At 50.0% G+C, this 13,060-nt stretch overlaps 1 protein-coding gene across 1 annotated transcript in view; it reads left to right on the forward strand.

Annotated features, from left to right (window-relative positions):
- The first annotated feature begins 1,308 nt into the window (after positions 1 to 1,308).
- The window catches only part of ANOS1 (anosmin 1), a 190,515-nt gene continuing 178,763 nt past the window's right edge, over positions 1,309 to 13,060 (forward strand). The window contains exon 1 of the mRNA XM_029240257.1: positions 1,309 to 1,548. Coding sequence (XP_029096090.1) covers positions 1,351 to 1,548 — 198 coding nt within the window. The 5' untranslated portion in view covers positions 1,309 to 1,350. The remainder of the gene's footprint in view (positions 1,549 to 13,060) is intronic.

The raw sequence follows: 13,060 nt of genomic DNA on the forward strand, positions 1-13,060 counted from the left end.
CGCATCCGAATGAGTGTGCGTGAGTCTTTTGGACTCTGTTGCGTTACATAAGTATCCCCAAGTTTGGAGCACAGCCGTCCTCACATCCCAGCCCTCTGTAGGCTCTCCTACCGGCAGGGGGCTGGAGCACAGTCACTTCCCAGTGGAGCTCAGGGCAGTACAGAGCTTTGTTAGGGGTGGTGTAGCATAGACGCTGCTGCGTCTCTTCCTCTGGTGGGGCCCTAGCTGGGGATGGAGAACGCGTGTGGTGAAAGAGCATTGGAAGAGAGTACAAGAGGGGACGGTGCAGCAATTTTGCTGCTGAAAAGGCCAAATCAAAAGACTTGGGCCAAAGACAAGGAGAAGAGCGGAGGAAAGGTTTGTCTTGAATAAGTCACTCAGGCTGGGCGGGTAGTGCTTACTAGAACAACACACACCTGAGGAAACCAGGGGGCGGGGGTGGGGTGGGGTGGGGGTGGGTCTATGGAACAACACACACCTGAGGAAACCAGGAGGGTCTATGAGCTGCCCGCTCAGATCGGTTTCCACGGGACAACAGGAAGGAGGGAAGGAAAGGATTGGAGGAAGGTCTGAATGGAGGGAGGAAAAAGAGAGGGAAGTAGGAAGGAAGGGAGGAAGAGAGGAAGGGAATGAAGGAAAGAAAGAAGGAACGAGGGAGGGAGGATGAGGGACGTGTCAGTCAAACGTCCCTGCCTGGCCTCTGTCTCGCCTTATTACACCCACCACAGTCCTCTCACTTAGCTCTTTCCCACTCCTCGGGAAAAGGGAAATTCAGATAAGCGAAAGCGTGAGCGGAGCTGAGCCCGGGGTAGGAACCGGGGAGAAAGCCCACAGCTTAGGGGCGCTCCGTCCTTCCTTAGCCTGTTCCCATGCCCTTGTGGGCGCCGAGGCCGTGATGCCCGAGACAGCGCCTCACATCCAGGCCCGGGCTTGCTCGCACCTGACGTTCACTGGATGGCGGGGGGGACGGGGGTCAGGAAGGAGCGCAAGCGGACCGTGAGGGAACCTACGTGGGAGCGGACCACCTGGAGAGGGGCGCACGGCGGCGCTCGGCCGGCATCCCCCTGCGCTAGAGCTCCCGGCTCGCTGCCCCTCAGACCTGCCCACGGCCCTCCGCCCGCCCCCCGTCACTCACTTCCCTTCCAGCCAATGGCGCGGCCGCCTGTCACCCTCACCCCACCCCTGGAGGCAGAGCGGGGAGGGCCTTGGCAGGGAGGGCGCGGGGCCGGAGTTGAATGATTGAACTTTCCAGCGGAGTTGCGGCGGCCGCGAGGTTCCCGGCAGTGCGGCCCCGGCGCGGAGCTGGGAGCCTCGGCCAGCGCCCGGCGCCCGCGCCCCCGACCTGCAGCCATGGTGCCCGGGGCGCCCCTGACCCTCTGCCTCTGGCTGGCGGCCTCCGGGGGATGCCTGGCGGCCGGCTCCGGCGCGACGGCCGCCCGGCGGCTGGACGAGTCGCTGTCGGCCGGGAGCGTCCAGCGCGCCCGCTGCGCCTCCAGGTGCCTCAGCCTGCAGATCACGCGCATCTCCGCCTTCTTCCAGCACTTCCAGGTATGAACCGCCGCCCGCCCGGGTCCTTCCCGGCGCTGCGGGCCGCGGCGGGTGCGCACGGGGCGCGCGCCTCCCAGCCTCGCCGCCCAAACTTCTCGCCCAGCTCAGCAGGCAGATCCGGCTTTCCCTCCGCGTGGATTTTACAGTCTGGTGCGCGAACCCTCTTTTCCAGCCCCCCTCCCTGCTCCCGAAAGGAAAAAGAAGCCTGCGGCATCTTTACCTAACTCCCTTCTTCCGAGGGGGAAACGAAAGGCGGTTTCTCTGGGAAGGGAGAGCAGTTGTGTGGCTTCCAGGGGTGAGAGTGTGGGTTTGTTAGTTGCCCGGGACTTCCGCGCGGGACTGCGGGCTGGTGGCGAGTCCCGCAAACTCCGGGGCGCTCCGGGCCCTCGGCGCGGCGGGCGCGGCGGGCACAGCGAGCGAGGCCGGGAGGCGCGCACCGCTGCGCCCGGGGACCCGCGCGACGAGCCCCGGCCCCGCAGGTGCCCGCGGGAGGACACTTTTGTCTCTTTCGAGCTTTGCTTTCGCCCTCAGCGGGCCGAGAGCTCGCGGCCCACCCTTCGAGCCCCGGGCGGGGCACTTGGGCCAAGTCGTGCGTTCCAGCGCGTTTGTGTTGGGACCCGGGGAGGCGGTGGTGATGGTAGCTGTGCGCGCCCCAGTTCGGAGCCCCAGAACTTCCAGGTCTCGCCAACGAATGGCGTGGAGAGTAAGGGAAGGGATGCAGGGGATACGGGACTTGGAGGCGCCGTGTTTGGATGCTCTGAGCTGGCTCCCGGGGGTCAGTATCTCCCCCAGCCCTCGTAGGTTCTGTCGGCTTGAGGGTAGGAGAGCTTGTGGGAGTGTGAGTGTTGGGTGTGTAGAAGGTTCAGAGAACGGCACGCTTGGTGCTGTGGATGGCCGGGATCCTGGGGCGGGGGGCGGGGAGCGGGGGGGGTGATGGAGGGCGCCACAGAGGGGAGGACCCCCGCGGGACTTGCTCAGGGACACTGGCCGAGGGTGGGCGCACGGGAACCGCTCCCGGCCCCGACCGAGGCGCGTCCCACAGCTGCCTTCCCCAGCTGACCCGAGTGCACGCACTCTGAAACCATTCACGCAGATAACCGAATTCCTCTTGTCTGCCCTGGTTCTCGCCCTCGCCTTTTCGTCTCTATCCTTAGTTGCTCACCTGCTCCAAAGTCCCAGCTTCTCGCCGCAGGGAAAACTGCGGAGGCCAGAAGGAGACCGGGGCTCCTGGGTGGGGTTCTAAGCCGAGCCCTCTGCCCTTGAGAAATAAACTGGGCGTCTCTTCCACTCGGGCGGGATACATGGGCCTTCCCAGAGGCCCTGGGGACTAAGCTGCGACAGGAGGCCATCGTAATGACCGTGGAGTTGGGGACGAATCTCCCAAGTCTGAAGCGATGTTCATTCTGGCGTGAGAACTCATGAAACCTCGCGCCGAGTGGCACAAGGAGAACTAAAAGTTGGGATCTTCGGAGAGTGAACCAGCTGGCGAAGTTTGCATGCGCCTGAGTGCGTGCTTCTCTGTGTTCTCAAAGAAGCGACATCCGGTGGGTGTCAGAGAACTCGGCGCGCTCTGCTGTCCTCGTGGGTCTTCAGGGAAAGGGAAAAGGGAGTGTGGTCTCGTGCGCTGAAATTACGCGGACATTCTGGAGAGGGCCCCTCCCCAGCCCCCTGGTTTCCAAACCGCCGACCCTGCGCTCGCAGCCACCCTCCCGAGGAGACGCCACACTCTTGTGTAAACGACAACAGAAAACAAAACGAAACGGCAGCCTGTTCCCAGGGAGAAAGAGTATCTTTTCTTCTTTCCTTCCTTTCTTTCTTCTTTCTTTTTTTAAATTGAATTGTCAGTTGCTGTAATTTATTTGTTTTACAGTTTCAGCGGCTAAAGAAGCAGTTTAGATCGAGCCAATTCCCGTGAAAGGCTTTTCTTGTGGTCTCTTGGCATGATTTCTCTTCGGAAGAAAAACTGCTGACAGAATACACATTGCCAGACAATCCTGATTACATTTTAATTAGCTGGGTGAAATAAGCCGCAAATTACTCAGGACTTAATAACTGCTGTTTTTGCAATCAATTGCAAAGCCATTCTTGGAGGTTTAACCCTAACCTGGTAATGCCTATCTGATTTATCTAAATTGCAGGGATTAAGCGTTCTTAAGATTTGAGAAGACAGAAGCACACACTCCTTATAAAGCTTCAAGCTTCCCTGCCCCTCCCCCTTTTTAAATAATTGGAAGGATGCGGAGGGATCAGCCTGGGGGCAACTCATTACGCTGCACGTGGGATTTATTAATGGGCGGGAGAGGCTGGGCTGGTGGAAGGGTTCGGAAGAGCCCCTTCTATCAGGGTCACCCCACCCACCTGTGCAAATAAACCGGAGCAGAAGGCTGTTTCTGGAGCAGGTGCGGGTTCCCAACTTCTCCTGCACAGTTCCTGGCCTCCTTTAAAGGAGCTGCCAGGGCCAGTGACCTGGGGTAGCAGGCCTGCAGAAAAGGCTGGGGTCCAAACGTCTCCGCCCCAATTCTGCACACTCGCCAGTGCCTCCCAGCCTTGCAGCTCGAGGCTGGAGGTGGATGGAGCGCACGCGTGCCTCCACGTGGGTGGGGCTAGATCGGCTTCACTTGTCAATCATGTGGCTGTCAACCTTGCCTGATGGCACGGGGGGACTCAATACTGATGCTTGGAAGTGGGTGTGGTGATGGGGATACTGGAGTATCTGTATCCTGAATGATCTGCCCACGGTCCCCGACCTGAAGGAGCTTAGGATTTCGTACTGCAAGGGAGATGGATTCTGAACTGAATCATTGATTTCACCACTGAGGGCTGCCTCTCATTTGTGAAAAGCAGTAACGGCTAGCACCTCACAGGTTGTCAGTACCCGGCTCCACGATGCCGTGCGCAGGGCATTTGGCACGTTGCCATTTCAAGTTCACACGTATCATGCGTGCACGTGGCTAAAAGCCTGGCAACGGAGGCAGTTGGGAAGGGCGTCCTTTCCTCAGTGAATGCAGCTGAGGTCGGAGCTGTGGGGTAAGGAGCAGGGAGGTGGGCTCTGGAGCCGGGCAGATGGCGCTCTGCGTCAGGCTTAGCCACTTGGCAGATACGTAGCTTGGGGAAGATCACCTTCCTGAACTTCCAGCCTCTCGTGTGTCCGGTAGGACACCTGCCCAGCAAGGTGGAGATCATAAAACCTGTTGGGGATAACGAAAGCGATGGTAATAAAGGGGTCACCGTTCTGGGGGTCTTACAAGTCTGTCTCATTTCATCCCCACAACCGTCATACAAAGAAGGTACCGTTGGTGTCCTCCTAAGAGCTGATAAGGACCCGAGATGCTGAGACGCTAATAGACGGGGGACCTGGGTTCCCAGCAGGGACAGCTACAGGTTTGGGATTTGTTCTTATTTTTAGGATTTTATTGGTTAGTGGTTTAACTTCAGAACTGGCTGCCTATTTCTCAGGCTGCAGCGCCAAATGGAAACATGTCGTCCATTACTCAGAGAGCAAGAAGTGTTGTCGAAGGAACTAAAATATAAAACTTGTTCTTTCTTCTGTGACCCTTCTCTTTTGGAATTTGCTATCCAATGCTGTTCTCGGTAAAGCATAATTTAAACATGAAGTCATTCACGTGGATCTCACTGTTCATCTTTCTCTTGTGCACTGCCAGTGTTACACGCAAACATCAGAGCATTTCACTTGTATGTGGAAAATCACCAGCAGTACAGTTTTGATGTCCTGGTTCATCCCTGGAGGGAAAAGTGGGGACCAGACTCAGGAAGGTGGGAAGGAGGACACGAGGACCCCCAAAGTGCCCTGTGTAGGGTGTGCCCAATGGGTGCCCCACAAGGGGATCTTGCAGGACATGTGTAGACCGTCATGGGCACCCGGGGTCTGGCGAGCGCATACGCTTGCTCAGGCACGGCCCTTGCCCAGTGCCCTGTTCTACCAGCTGCTGGACCAGCGCGCTGCACTTTGTTCTAGCCGGATCCTCAGGAAGCTGAACCAGGGCTCTCCCCCTCCTACGCTCAACCCATAGCAGATGGTCAGCCCCCAGGTGTGCTTAGATCTGCTTGCCAGATGCAATTAACTACCTGCATTAGGGACGGGCAATAGGCTTGTTCCCGTGGAGTCTTGGGCTGTGGCTGGCCATCCACCAAACACAGTATGATGGTCCCAGCCTGGGCCGGGGATAGCCACCGCTAAATTCTGGGACACATCAACGCATGCACGCGCCACCCTGACCCTCCTCGTGCCCACTCTCAGGCCCCTGCAGAGGAGAGAGGGTGACAGTGATTTGGGGGTGAGGTGGGGAGGCTGGGAGGGTTGGGGTGCCAGTGGGCCAGGGAGTGGGCAGCCGAGAATCTTCCCTGGGGAGGAGAGGGGTGGGGAGAGGCGGCATCATGCATGCCGGAGGCTCTAGAACATGCTCCCATATCCCCTCAGACTGCACATACGAAACGCAAACTCGAAGATAAGATCTTTGAGGATTTCAACATGGCGATCTCGACACATTAACCCTCAGGTGCAGGCCCCCTTCTGAGCGAGGGCCACGTGCACTGGTCATTTGTCTCTGAAGCTGGCCCCGGTTTGGGTTTTTTAACCCTTGGAAGAGGTAGGTGAAGCCCACTTGTCCTGGTGGTTCTTCATAGTCTGTCCATCGTGTTCAAGGGTACAATGCTGACGTGCTCACTTGGGAATAACCTGCCGTGCACTTGTTTTTTCAACCTCCCTAGAAGATTAAAAAAGAGGGAAAACAGTGAAAATGCGCCTGAAATTAGCTCTGTCTCTTTTTGGGTGACTCTCATTTAACTTGAGAGTGGCCTCCTCTTCTGTGCTTGTTGGGACATTCAGGGCGGAGACCCTGCCTGTCTCGCTAGGTTCTGCTCATCATGGCAGTGATGGATCTGAGTCTCAGAGTCCTTCCACTAAATATTAGCAGACCTGCAACCTGCTCTTTCTCTGCCCGAGTTTTCTCAAAGGAGGCTCAGTAGAATTGGGCTTCGGGAAAAAGAGTAGCCCACGTGTAATAAAATAGGAAGAGTGCATCTATTTCTTTGCCAGATTTTGGGACCGGAGGGGAAAAGTGGGTGGAATCTTGTTGGAAGATAAGTAGCAGGTTGCTGGCAGCCTTGGTCCTAGAGCTCTAGAATTTTATTAGCGTTAAGAGATTGCAGCTTAATGGGACATTATTCACTCTCCAAACTACTGCTGATAGACTCGTTTAGGTAGCTGATAAGAGATCAGAGGCTTTTTTCTAGCAGTAATTGGAAGCTGTTTGTTTTGGCAAAAGAGAGAACTAAGCTGGTGATTAACTCGCTCTGCTTAGAGGACTAGCCTCTCCTCTCAGAAAAAGTAAACAAACAATTAGCGCATCAAAAACCTTCAGCAGCCACAAATCTGCCCCAGGCTTGCAGATTTTTGGAGGAGCGATTCTGTGGTGAACATACTCAGCTGTGGCGTGTCCCTTTGGCCTTGCCGTGAGATTGAAGTTATACGCTAGAAACTCTCTGGGAAGAGAGGCCATCCTCAAGTTTGACCTTTGTATTTCCTGGTCTGGGTCACTGGATCTCTGGCTGTGTTTCTAAGGATTTCTGAATTTGACCCAAACTAAACATTAGGTTATTCATGGCAAACTTTCATGTTTTTAATACAGCATTTCTCCTGGAACCGTGATTGACAAGTGTATCTTATTGTGACTATTACAGAACATTAGGAAAACACATTAGAAAATACTTATTTATTTCTTTGTGCGCTGTACTATCAGAGGAGAAATATTTTTATAATCTATATATGTTTACATATTGAGTATAGTATATGTTTATATATATTTCAATATATTATATTAATAAAATACATACATGTATGTATGTTTGGAGACCTACATTTAAAAGTTAAAGTTAATGTTGTTGGTTTAAGCATTCCCACCTTAATAACCTCCTAACTTATAATTTTTTAATGTTTTTATGAAATAGATTCATCAGATTTCACTGTATAACCTACCTGGGTATGCTTCGGCAAATGGGCATAAAACTTTCAGGCTCGGTAAAGAAACTTATCAAAGTGTCAGTGGGCATTGTTTGTATTCGCTCAGAAATGGAGAAGCTGCTATGTGTGATTTGCTGTTGCCTTCCGGAAACCTGATTCTTACACGGTTTTGAGGGTTGGGCTTGGGACAATAATCAATGAAGCGTATCTGTATTACTGAGAGACATTTTTTATATGCACAATAGTCCTGGTGAAAATAGCAAACGCCCTGTTGGAATGCTTTGTCAATTACCCCATAACTCATACTGTTGGTGCAGTGTCTGAGCTCCAAGTCCTTTCGAGTGCTGAAGCCAGCCACCTTTCAACATTTCCACTCACCCTGCGCTCCATATTTTGAAAGTATGTTGTCTATCAACATATGGCCTTTATTAAGTATGACCTAGATTTTCCTCTTCACATTAATCAAAGATATCCATAACTCCTTCAAACTTCAGATCAGCGTGAGGTCGCCCACGTTACCACAGTAGACTGATAAAACTGACATTCTTGACATTTTAGTTATTTTTGTACCACCTATCTTAGGAGAACGTGTAATTTGTTTTGGAGTCTCTGAATATTGGAAATGGGTCATAGACACCTATTCCTTCTCGGGAGACGCTGTTGGTGACTTTCTGTCGCTCACCCCGCCAGCCCCCTGGCTCCTGGATCGGCAGCTAATAGCTTACAGCTGCTCCCCTTGAGAGACTAACCTTTAGCCCCTTGGCACCATCTTGCCAGCAGGGCAGTGTACCCTCCTTCCCTGATGAGGGCAGGTCATGGCCATTGGCTCACCGCTGGGGGATACAGGAGGCCAGCCCTCTGCTGGGATCAACTCTGGTACAATTTATGCTCCAAAGCATTGCACAGGGCCAGGCTTATCAGGTCTCTAGCCGAGACCACATCCCTACTCAGGTCCTCCTGCATCCTTCCCTCCCCTTCCACTGAGAGCTTCCCCCCGATACATCACATTCACAGAAAGACCCCTTTCAGCCTCAGCTTCCAGGATACCCAACCTCAGACACCTACCTTCAGATACCTCATCGAATTCAACCCTTTTGTTTTGCAGATCAGATAGCTTGATGCTTATAGGAATGATTCATTCAAGCACATGCACATAATAGATAGTAGAAGTAAAGGTATAACCCAGCGTTCGCAACTCTCAGCTCAGACTTTCCCCACTACCCCCTTTGCTGGTTTTCTTATTATTTATTGTTTTAACTTAATTTTTATTTTACACTGGAGTATAGTTGATATACAGTGTTGTGTAGTTTCAGGCGTACAGCAAAGTGAATCAGTTATACATATATCCATTCTTTTTCCGATTCTTTTCCCGTATAGGTTATTACAGAACATTGAGTAGAGTTCCCTGTGCTATACAGCAGGTCCTTGGTGATGCTGTATTTCACATACTGAATGGTAGTGTGTACATGTTAATCCCCAACTCCTAATTTATCCCTCCCCCTCCTTTCCCCTTTGGTAACCATAAGTTTGTTCTCTAAGTCTGTGAGTCTGTTTCTGTTTTGTAATCCACCATTCCCTTTAAAAAAAAAAGAACGTGAGAGTTTATACAAATTAAAAAAAGAATCCTTCTAGACGAGGAAGCACGTTGAGTCGGTACGTTTTCTGTTATTTGAATTTAGCTTCTCTCCTGATGATTTCAGTAAAGAGTCTCAAATCTTGATCCTAAGACGTAAGCACCTCATGCGCCTTCATTGCCTCTGTGAAAAAATATATATTGTCGGGGCTCCGTGTGCTCTGGTTCTGCCTATCCGCAGTTGGTTGAATCCGCCAGTGAGGAACCCGTGGATACAGAGGACCGGCTATACTCTCATTATAATACGGACCGGCTGTCCGTATTACATAACGGACTCGAGCATCCACGGATTTGGTATCCACAGGGGTCCTGGAACCAATCCTCCACAGATCTCAAGGGAGGACGGTGCTGTTAAAGCCAGCTTGCAATAGTTGTCTGGTAGGTGGACAGTAGGTGGGGTGAGGGGACGTCATTAACCTCAGTACCCCTGGCAGGTCTAAGAGCAAGGCAGAGAGGACCAGTTAGTTCAGATATTAACCAACTTTGCGTTTACTCAACAAGTGACCAGGCTGCCACATCCCCCGGGACCTAGAGTCCCCTCCATATCTTTAAAAGATTATGCACATGGTTTCAAAATAGCAAGCGGAGGCATTTTCCCTGATGGTGATGGAGAAGGTTGGATAAAAGTGGTTACCCCTGATAGCCGATAAGTAAGGAAAGATTTATGGAAGCAGTGTTTATGGCTCATTTTAGTGTAAATCTCAGACCGTAGATGCTGGGTCTGTTTCTCCCTTAAAAAACAAAAAAACCCCGCAAAAAACGTCACTTAAATCACTTCTACTTATTTCAGCTAATATCGATGGATTGCTGCAATTTCAAAGATGAGGTGGTAAAATCCCTAATCCTGAGGGATTTATAGTCTGGTAGGGGCTGAGACTTGTAAACAGACCACTGCAGTCCACAAGGGAGGGCTCAGGGAGAGTTATCTGTGTGAGATCTCAGGCTTGTTGCTGTAGGGGACGTGTGCTAGGGGAGATGACACTTGAGCTGAGCCTCAAAAGCTGGGCTCTTCCAACCGTAGAACAGCCAACGTGAGTAAATGCAGAGTCTTGCAGGAGTTTGGTCTGTCTGTTGGGGGCTCTCGGTGGCTCCTAATGGACGGGATGCAGTGTCAGCCCGCCCAGCCAGCAGCCAGGCCTTGGGAACTTGTTGGTAAGAGCTGTGACAAATCTCAAGTGCTGTGTTCTGCAGGACGGGTTGAGAGCAGGTCATCCCACTTGGAGGTGTCTTCCTGCTTCTTGCTGATGTGGTTGGACATGAGGGCACACTACCAGCTGCCCTCACGTTACTGAGTTGATCTCTGTGGAGATCCTCGCCAGCACCCCTAAGGAAAAGCCCCCGATGAGCATAAAAAGGAGAGAAGGGGGCTGCCTCTCCCATCTCCCTGCCGTCATGCTTTGGCTTATGGAAGGACCCCAGTTCCGACTGGTGGGGCCGGATCCTAAGTAAGAAACTCTCCTGAATCACTGAGCCACAGGTTAGAAGGTATTGAGCGTTCATCGCATTTTTTTCTATCTTGGTGCTGAGAAAGTAGTTTCACATAAAATATCTATTTGACCTTCACAGCAACTCTTTGAGGTCAGGAGTGTTATTTTATGTTTACAGATAAGACAACTGAAGGTTGTGAGCTATTGGGAAGTGAGATAACCAAGTCTTCGTAGCAGAGACTCAAGCCCTAATTGTCATGTTTCCAAATATTTATAGTAAATGATCTGCTTCTCAGCATGTTGACAGTGAGAGAAGACAGGGTGAAAATGTCAGCTGTAATATCATCGACAATCATGGAGTTTTGGGGGGAAACGGACCTCCATGTCTCAGTCTCTCCTTGCCTCTTGGAAGTACCACTGCATCACGAAGTGGCACAGCTGTGGACGATTGAAAGGTTGCTGGTGTGATAGAAAAAAACCATTAAAAATATCAGTCCATCAATGACATCCACTGTGCATCTGTCTATCCCAGTCCTTCCTCCAACCAATATGGATCTGTCACACACAGTTGATTTTCGGGTAGCTTAGATTCTGGGGACCCAGCATAAGTGATACGTGCTTCCTGCCCACAAAAGAATTATTTTCTACGAGAGAGAGGGAGGGGCAGACATTTACACAAATAGTTGCAAAGAGTTGTTAAAATGAAGAGAGAGTTATAATCATAAACCATCTTTTAAATCTTTATAGAGAATTGTTTAACACATTATCATAATTTCTTAGATGAAGATTTTTTTCCCCCTTATAAGTAGATTTTGTTTAGGTCCACCCAAAATCCCACTCGTCTAGCAAAATAGAGTAGTATTGTGATCCTTGCAGGAATGTTTCGCGAACAGCTGAACTCCTTGATGCCATGGAGGGTGAGTTTGTTGTCTGGGAATGACAGAGGTCTCAGGGCTTCACCCTTGACCTTCATTCTCGGCTGCCATTGCTGTTTTGTACAGTGGAGGGACACATTTGGAATATTTGCAAGTGGTGTTCATGGCTTGTAGGTGTGTGACAGCTAGTTCTAAGAACTCAGTGTGTCATAAGTTTGCTTGCTTTTGTTTTGGTTTTGGGAGAGTGTGTGTGTGTGTGTGTGTGTGTTTACATTTTATCATTCTTTCCATCATCTCTGTAAGATATAAAAGTTGGACAATAAGGAATTCTGAGAAAAGAATTTAGAAAATTCTCAAGGCTGCACATGAAAAGAAAATGGTGATGAATTGGGGTTCTTTAATCCCCCAGAGTGCAAAAATCTATCCTCAGGGGAATCTAAGAAACAATGGCTCTTCAAGAGGGAAGAAAAGCTCTTAATTCACATGCTATTTATCCTTTTGTTTTAATTATAACGTTCGTCATTTAATAAGCTTTTCGGTCCAAGTGATTAATATCCTGCCAACTTGAGAAAATAACATTCTGTTAGAGTGACCTCAAAATATATAATTTTGTATTTCATATTACCTTCCTACTTTGAAAGATAAGGCAGATATGCCGTCGCCACTGCAAACAGTCGAGTAATGTCTGGTGACCGCCATCTTCATTTTAGAGAAGTGCGGGTTCTTACTGGCGTGCATAGGATCTCAAATAACCTTCAGAGAACAAAAATGGATGTTTCCCCTCAATTCAGTATCTGATTATCATGGATGACTTTTTAAATTTCATAGCTAATTTCTGGTTATATCCAAAGAAGTGACAATTTTATAAGTCTGTAAGTGAAAATACAAAGCAGAGGGTCCTTTTAATGAAACAAGAAACATTAATTTTGCACAGTAATCCGTCACCTTATGAAAATGTCGTTAATCCTACTGGTGCTGGGGACAAGAAAAATGATGGGAATTCATTCACTTAAGCGACTTAGAGCTCTTTTCTCCATATTCTGTTTGCAGTTTACACCTTTTTCAACCCACTCTAATATTCTAATGCATTAATAATTCTTACGTGTGAAACGCATCACAGTGTTTTTGTTCTTCCTGTCTCCCTCCAATGCAAATTATGGTCTTGTCTGAGGACAAACCAGGTGGATCACATTCTTGGGAGATTACTGACAGCTTCTCTAAAAGAAAGACTGAAACAGTTGAGAAATTCTAAATGAAAACAAATCTAAAGCTTTCAGGTTAAAGGTGATTTTACCTGTTACTCATTGTGTCTCACTTGAGTTCATATAAATGGTTCATCTGATGTACGTTTATCAACTGTTGTTTAATTCTCTGATAATGTGTAATTGAGAGAGACAGCACTTTCTAGACTTAAATAAATGCCTCTATTCCTGTCTTTAAATGCCTACACTACTGGAATGAGTAGCACTCTTTTGAAATTTATACTGTTTGTTATACTTTGTGGACTGGAAACAAAATTGACAAAGGCTTGCAGTAGTGAGAGAGATTTTGAAGAGGATGCACGTCTTGTAGTGCGATGTCACCCCAGCCGCTGGAC

This window comes from Monodon monoceros, unplaced genomic scaffold (genome assembly GCF_005190385.1).
Source record: "Monodon monoceros isolate NGI ecotype Baffin Bay Population unplaced genomic scaffold, NGI_Narwhal_1 Super_Scaffold_22, whole genome shotgun sequence".
NCBI lineage: Eukaryota > Metazoa > Chordata > Mammalia > Artiodactyla > Monodontidae > Monodon > Monodon monoceros.